This window comes from Sitophilus oryzae, unplaced genomic scaffold, assembly GCF_002938485.1.
Source record: "Sitophilus oryzae breed Bouriz unplaced genomic scaffold, Soryzae_2.0 scaffold_177_pilon_pilon, whole genome shotgun sequence".
NCBI classification, from domain to species: domain Eukaryota; kingdom Metazoa; phylum Arthropoda; class Insecta; order Coleoptera; family Curculionidae; genus Sitophilus; species Sitophilus oryzae.
In genome coordinates this window covers 10,266,556-10,274,507 of record NW_022146479.1, presented here as the reverse complement: position 1 = coordinate 10,274,507, position 7,952 = coordinate 10,266,556, and the positions used below count along the sequence as shown (strand labels likewise).

Genomic DNA, 7,952 nt, shown 5'->3' with positions numbered 1-7,952 from the left:
TTGAATTATGTTTAACTTTTTACCGTTCGCGGCGGTTCGCCGTCCGTAGCACCACGTAGCAAATGACGTTACAGCCAATAGAATAGTAAAGAGCGATCACGTGCGTGAAATATGGGAATTCCACATTTAGCGTGGGCACGGCTGGCGTGGGTACCGTACGCCGTATACCGTACAGTACGACCATTTTATCTCGTTATCTCTGTGTATGAAGTTGTGTTTTTTGTGTTCCTGAATTCCTTGTGTTTCTTTTTTACCAAAATTTAAAAATGGAAATTGACAATTCTGATGTGGATGGAGGAGAAAGGCAATGTAAGCAAATGGTATAAAAATATATACTTTGGTTATTGTATTTTTATTTAATTTTATAGCTCAAAATTTGTTGGCTGAAATTGATGTGGGTCTATTCATAGAGAGTATTCAGTCCTATGAATATTTATACAATATGACCCACAAGGATTACAAAAACCTGAAAAAAAAAGAATTTGGCATGGTCAGAAATTGGCCTTATCAACAATGTTGCTGGTAAGCTTTGTCTAGTTTTATATACCTACATTACCTAAAAAAATATTTTATTCTAGCTGAAAAATGTCCAAAGATGTGGAAGCTTCTTCGTGACCGGTTTGTGAAGGAAAAAAATAAATGTACTTCGGGGTCTGGGGCCCCAGATTCCAGTTGGGTGTATTTTCATCACATGCTATTTTATGAAAAATACACAAGACCCAGAAAGTAATTATACTTATTTATGTAAACATTTACAAATAATACAAAAAATATTTTATTTTTAGAACATTTACAAGTACCAAACTAAAAACCATATCAACTTCGATGCAGCCCCAGCCATCCACCTCTACACAGAGCAGTAGTCGATCAAACTCTGCCTGCTCTGTGTGGTCAACCACTCTAGAAAATCATATATTCTCTCCAGAGAGTGAAGAGATGGAGGATGAAATACCAGTATCCAGAGAAGTACCAGTATCCAGAGAACCTCGAAAGGAACCAGAAATTGCTATTGTAAACACCCCTAGCTCATCAAATCGTAAGTTTTTTTCTTGTGTTTTAGTAGCAATATGTAATAAAACTATGGTGTGGTAAAAATGCTAATAATTATCAACATTGTTACTTTCAGCTAAAGCTGGAAAAAGAAAGGGAAGGGAAGGAGACGAATTCTTAAATGTGGCGAAGAAAATCTGTGAGACATTAGATATCCAGAGGGCCAAAGGATCCGAACAAAAGGATGCTAACAAAACATTTGCTGAATATGCCTACTCGAGGCTGGCTGAAATGCCAGCAGATGAAGCAAAAAGAAAAAGGAGAAAAATGTTATTAATTTTAGAGGATGACGAATAGTTATAAGTTTAGTTCGTTATTTTATTACTCTAGTTTGTTTTATAGTTATAGTTTATTAAATATTTTTATATCTTTATTTTGGTTTTATTATTCATCTCACTTGCCCTGATATAAATATATTTTTGTCTGCCACTTATACTTTAAAACATTAAAATTAAACACAGTTTATAAAAATAATTTATTTAATAAAATAAAAATTACTAATCATAACTACCTATATTAACTATAAATTATTACAATTCAAAAGACCTAGGTAAATTAACAAAAAAAAAATTAATAGCGTTCTTTATTTAAAGAAAAAAAATGTTTTATACAAAATTATTGACTAAAAAGGTTTATTGTATTAAAATAGAGGTGTTAGGTAGCCACATAAATATAATAATAATTATTAAAAAGCCTATAGATATATAATATATACAGTGTGTCTAACAAACTTAACTATTAAAAAAAACATACTACAAATAATTTAAAGATATACATAAATCAAACTTAATTTAATAATAAGCCACTGTCAATAATTTGTTCCTGCCAAGAAACTTTTCCCACATCTGAAACCAAATAGTCAGCTAAAATGTTTCTATTTTCGTAGAACTCTCTACGGGACACATTAGTAGATAATCTACCAACAGAAGTTAGAGGAGTCTGCTCATCTCTCCAACCTCCATTTGTCATTCCTTCGGTGTCAACATAGTTTGGTGGACAGTAGTCATGTGACAGCTCTGTTTGGCAATAGTTGTGAAGAACAACCACTGCCTTGACAATATTGTCAACATTTTCTACTTTTGCATTTATGTTGGTTTTTAAAATTCGCCAACGTGCTGCAAAAATTCCAAAAGTGTTTTCAATTAGCTGACGTGCCCTTGACAACCGATAATTGAAAATTCTTTGTATTCTTGATAAATTTTTTCCTGGATATGGCCTCATTATAACTTTTTTTAGAGGAAATGCCTCATCAGCCACAAAAAAATAAGGCATTTGAACATTTGAAAATGGCAAATTGCTGTTTTTGGGTACATACATGTCATCCTCCTCTAACCTTTGTCCAAACACACTATTTTTAAAAACACCCCCATCACTGCTAGAACCATAAGCACCAATGTCCACTAATGTAAATTTATATGCACTATCACAGGCTGCCAAAAGCACAATGCTAAAGTTTTTTTTGTAGTTAAAATACAATGAACCACTTTTAGCCGGTGCTTTAATATTGATGTGCTTCCCATCCAGGGCCCCTATGCAATTTGGAAAGTTCCACCTACTCCAAAAACCATCACTAATATCTTTCCACTCTTTTTCAGTGTTAGGACTTTTTAAATAAATAGGACTAAGAACATTCCATAGTACCTGGCAAGTTTCATTCACAATGCAGTGAACAGTTGCATGTCCAACATGAAAATTCCAAACCAAAGCTTGCATGCTTGTGCCCTGAGATAAATATCTAAAAAAATATATAGGTATTAATTATATGTTTATTGTTTGAAAAATAATGGGGCTTACTGCAGTGTTATCACCAATCTTTCCTCTGGGGAGATTCCATCAGATCTTAATTGTCTTTCTATGTGGTGTTTTATTTTTTGCAAGAGTTTCTCAAAAGCAGCAACGGTCATTCGGGTGTATTTGAAGAATTGATCTTTATCCCAAGATTTCATGTTCTTGTAGTACTGAAATCCTCCCATTCTCCTTCTGGTCCTATTAATAGGCCTCACTTTAAACTGCCGACGACGTGTATTTATTTTGTGGTACGCATACATGCATAACGTCACTTCCAATAACCCTAATAGGGTAGTTTCATCAAGACCATTACTTTCCAAATCCATAATTAAAAATCTCGAACAAAAAATCAAAACTTTAGACACTTTCGTCTCTAAAAACGCACTATAGACTCTGCTACTCTCAAGTAAAAAGTAAACAAAAATGTAAGGTTAGATCTGCCCAAAACGGCCAAAGCCAACTGTCAACCGTCGAGTTTATAAATGCGATTTTGCGGCGCTACGAACGGTCGACGGCAAATCCAACGCCAACGCCAAATCCAAAGCCAACTGTAGAGTTTATAAATCGACCTTAAAGTATGTACGAGGATGTATTTCAGGAAAATATTTTAACTTCTATAGGGTGGTTAGGACCAAGAAAGACTGATCGTTCTTAGTGTGAGTGGACTGGGATGAGTTTTTTTTTTAAATGGAACACCTTGTATATTATTGCATTTTTGGCTTCCTTTCAAATCACTTTACATAATCCTAAGACATGAGTAAATATATTTTGATAATTTCAGAGATATTAATAAATAAATAAAAATTATAAATTTTTTAGCCTTTATCAAACTTAAAATGTTCTTTTATTTTTAGCTTAAGTTATCTTTAAAAAAAAGTTTTATTTTTGTTAAACAAAGTTACATCCAAATAAATAATAATTTTTTTTTAAATTTTGTATTATTTTTAAATTTACCCTAACCCGAACCATACAAAGTAAATTTTTATTTCAAATATATTTGCTGCAAATAATTTATATTGTTATGTACCTTAATTAGGCATAAATAACGCCACATCCACTCAAATAACGCTTATTTGCAAATATATTTGAAAGAAAAATTGACCATGTATGATTAGGGTAAAGGTGAATTTTTGTTACAAATTCCCAGTGCTTTAGTTACAAAAACCACAGTGCCTTTGTTACAAATTCGCAATGATTTTTTCTCAAATTCTCACTGTGTTATTACAAATTCGAAGTGCTTTTTTCACATATTTGCAAAGCTTGATTACAAATTCGCAATGATTTTGTCGCAAATTTCCACTATGTTGTTACAAATTCGAAGTGCTTTTGTCACAAATTCGCAGTGTTTTATAACAAATTCGAAGTGCTTTTGTCACATATTTGCAAAGCTTTATTACAAATTCGCAATGATTTTGTCGCAAATTTCCACTATGTTGTTACAAATTTGAAGTACGTTTGTCACAAATTCGCAGTGTTTTATAACAAATTCGAAGTGCTTTTGTCACATACTTGCAAAGCTTTATTACAAATTCGCAATGATTTTGTCGCAAATTTCCACTATGTTGTTACAAATTCGAAGTACGTTTGTCACAAATTCGCAGTGTTTTATAACAAATTCGAAGTGCTTTTATCGCAAATTCGCAGTACTTCATAACAAAGTTGAAGTGCTTCTGCCGTAAATTCGCAGATTTTTGATAATGAACTCTTAAGACTTTGGTATGAAGTCATGCAAATCGCAATACTTTCAAGATAAGGCTGTAGTCTTTGCAACCAGCGATTCTAAAGCGTTTATCCCATATGCATCTTGAAATTACCCCAATTGTACCATGCATTTGGCATATATCAAGAGCATGGCGAAATTGGTTCAAGTGCGTTCGCCATTAGGCCGATAGATTTGTTTTTTCAGTGTAGAGTAGCATCTAGCCACCTAGGTTATAGAACAAATTATTTATTTTCTGCAAAAATATCTATAACCGAATTAAAGTTAAATTAAAAAATAATTAGAATGTCATCGGGGGATGAAGAACCGCAATCAAGTACGAGCAGGAGGATAAAAAGAAAAAAACATCTCCAATGTTATAAAAAAGAGAGGGAGCTCGAATTTCCTGGCTGGCTGCAAATAAGTTCGAAAAACTTATAAATTATGCCAACTGTAAACCTTGCAATATATAGATAAAAATTTCCTCAGGGAAAGATGTCCTTAAAAAGCACAGCACCTCAGAAAGGCATTTATTGGCTTGTAGAAGCGTAAAAGCGCAGCCGAGCATTACTTCATTTGTGGTCAAAAAAATCCAAAAGAATGCTGAAATGGTAAAACAACACTGAAAAAACTAATGCTTTAATGGCAAATGATTCCGCGCATTTGCCGTTTTCGCTTTTTTGCCAAGTTAGACTCCTTAAATTCAATAGCACTGCTTTTGTGCCAAAGAAAACCACTGCAATTGGGGTAAATTCACCATGCATTTGCCTTGTTGTGCCTTTCAGGCAAATGAATTTCTTTCACGTCAAATTTAAGACTTTTAAATTAAAATCCCTACTTTTTTGGCAAATCGGATTTTAGCAGAAAATTATTGCATTTGGGCCAAATTTTGCGTGAATTCAACTTGGAATTATATGCTTTTATCTCCAATGTCAAACTTTTCAGCTGACAGCCATGCTTTTAGTAGCAAGTCAGCGCTCTTGGCATAAGTAGCCATTGTTGCCTATATTTGCACCGTGACGCGATCAACTTTTTACATGCGTGTTATTAGTATTAAGGTAAAACCCCCAATGGTTGACAGTCACCAAATAGTTGACACTTTCGGAGAAAATTACCATTCATAAGGTTTTTCAAGCAGCCCGCCAAACGTTAAATAGGAAAACTTATAAGTGGCGACCTCTACTAGCTACGTTTAACACCAAATGTTGACAGATTAGTTAGCATGAAAATTAAAGACATGTTTGTAACGGTTAGTTCGTGAAAAACTTTCCACAAGCAATTCCTAAGCCAATTTGGTAAGAAAGTGTATTATTATTTTTTTTCCATAATTAGTGTATTTTTTGTCCTAGACAAATCATAGTTGAATTCAAAGGTTTAGAAACATATTTAGAAGGCATATGACCTTATATATCACACATATTTCGTGTTTTGACTTTCTTTTTTTCGTGTGTCAACTATTGGTCCAAAATAATTATGTAGGTTTAGTAGTTGATACCGGGTGTCAAGCATTGGTGTCTCGGTCGTTTAAATATTTTTGGTATTTTATTGAATATTTGTAATTCCCAGTTAACGAGATTTAATTGAATATCAATTTCATGTTGATATAACATTCAGGACCAATAGATGACATACTGTCAACTATTGGGTTAAAAGGATGTCAACTATTGGGTTTAAGGATGTCAAATATTTTATTCTAGATTGAGAAACAGCATGCCTCTTGGAAAACGCCACTTACTTAAATATTCCGAAAATGATATGGAATTAGCGATCCAAGAAGTAGAACACGGAATGCCTTATGCTAGTGCAGCAAAAAAATATAAAGTTCCAAGAATAACACTAATGTATAAAGTGAAGAAAAAGACACCTCGGCATCAACAAATGGGTCGCGACTAATATCTCACTTTAGAGGAGGAGAAAGTTCTTGTTTCTTGGATTAGTAATATGGCAAAATATCTGGAAAAAGATGGGTTTCCTATAGGAAAAAATCAACTTTTTGACAGTGTAAAACATCTAATGTTGGAATTAAAAAGGCCAAATCCATTTACCAACAATAGACCAGGAAAAAGTTTGTATAACAGTTTTTTGAGAAGGAATCCCGAAATAAGTATCAGAACACCGCAAAACTTAACACTAACTAGGGCTAACGTAACGACAGCTAAAATACATCAGTGGGCTTCGGAGGTACATAGCTATTTGGAGGATCACCAGCTTGAGTATATTTTAAATCATCCTGACAGAGTATTTAATGCCGATGAAGCTGCATTTTTTTAAACCCAAAGGAGAAAAAAAGTTTTGTCTAAGAAAGGCGAGAAAAACGTGTATCAGGTAATCAACAGCGACGAAAAAGAGTGCATAACAGTTTTAGTAACTGGTAATGCGGCTGGACAACTTGCACCAGTAATGGTAGTTTTTCGTTATGAGAGAATCCCCGAGAAATTGTATTATGTGTTCCTAGTGACTGGGGCATTGGAAAATCCGAGTCGGGGTGGATGACAGGGGAAAAATTCTACGAATACATAACGAATGTTTTTTCCCGTACTTAGAAGCAAATAATATAACATTACCCATTATTTTATTCATAGACGGTCATGTTTCCCATTTAAACTTGCATACTAGCAAATTTTGTGAAGCAAAAGGCATTATACTTATCGCTTTATATCCTACCGCTACCCATCTAATACAACCAATGGATGTAGCAGTATTCAAAACTTTGAAAGCTGGATGGAAACAAAACATATACCAGTGGCGGTTAGAGAATTCTGCGAATCCGGTTGTCAAAAAAAACAAATTTTTGTCCTCTGCTCAAGAAAGCTATTAACGATAGAATTGTCCCTTCCGTCTTGGAAAATGGTTTTCGAAAGTGCGGCTTAGTACTGTGGAATCCTAATGCTGTACAATGTCCCGTTCTTGAAACCAAATTTGTGGACTCTCAAGATGTGAATGAAACATCTTTAAAGGAGTTGGAAAATGGTCGAAACTTTTAGAGAGAAATACATGGATCAAGAAAAGTTGGCTCGGTTTAAAAAAGTAAGCATTGGGACGGTGACTGTTTAAATAAAGTTTATGCTGATACAGGAATTACTTATTCGCCGATAGGAGAAACAACACCAGATGGTACTTCTAAATATGCTGAAATTCCGAATAAATCTCCTGCGAATTCAGGTAACTATGTACTACAAATATGTGAAAATGAACAGTCAGTACCGACTCCCTTTAAACGTGCCTTATTTTGGCCTCAGCCAAAACAGAATTTAAGCAAAAGAAAATAGAAAGAAAAAATACCATCTGTTGTAACCTCCAAAAACTGGCAGCAATATTATGAGAAAAGACCCTTTAAAAAAGGAATCAGAGGAAAATAAGAAAAAAAAAGGCTAGAAGAACGAAAAAAGAAAAAAGAAATACAAGAAAATAATAA

General features: G+C 33.8%; 2 protein-coding genes across 2 annotated transcripts; one reads left to right on the top strand and one right to left on the bottom strand.

The window, feature by feature from the left end:
• Positions 1–266: 266 nt before the first annotated feature.
• Positions 267–1,347, top strand: LOC115882486 (transcription factor Adf-1-like). The gene is made up of 5 exons (XM_030900561.1): positions 267–309; positions 369–515; positions 579–726; positions 786–1,036; positions 1,127–1,347. Exons 1-5 carry the CDS (start codon positions 267–269, stop codon positions 1,345–1,347), a joined length of 810 nt encoding a protein of 269 aa, XP_030756421.1.
• Positions 1,348–1,836: 489 nt separating this feature from the next.
• Positions 1,837–3,023, bottom strand: LOC115882484 (protein ALP1-like). The gene is made up of 2 exons (XM_030900559.1): positions 2,845–3,023; positions 1,837–2,785 (listed from the first exon to the last, which is right to left on the bottom strand). The coding sequence occupies exons 1-2, from the start codon at positions 3,021–3,023 to the stop codon at positions 1,837–1,839; spliced, it is 1,128 nt and encodes a 375-aa protein (XP_030756419.1).
• Between the last annotated feature and the right edge of the window lie 4,929 nt (positions 3,024–7,952).

Excerpts from the sequence above, each read along its gene's own strand:
- LOC115882484 (XM_030900559.1), bottom strand. The coding sequence starts at position 3,023 with ATGGGAGGATTTCAGTACTACAAGAACATGAAATCTTGGGATAAAGAT. Across the intron at positions 2,786-2,844 it reads AGATTGGTGATAACACTGCA|ATATTTATCTCAGGGCACAA; the intron begins GTAAGCCCCATT and ends ATATTTTTTTAG.
- LOC115882486 (XM_030900561.1), top strand. The coding sequence starts at position 267 with ATGGAAATTGACAATTCTGATGTGGATGGAGGAGAAAGGCAAT. Across the intron at positions 516-578 it reads AAATTGGCCTTATCAACAAT|CTGAAAAATGTCCAAAGATG; the intron begins GTTGCTGGTAAG and ends ATTTTATTCTAG. Across the intron at positions 727-785 it reads AAATACACAAGACCCAGAAA|AACATTTACAAGTACCAAAC; the intron begins GTAATTATACTT and ends TTTTATTTTTAG.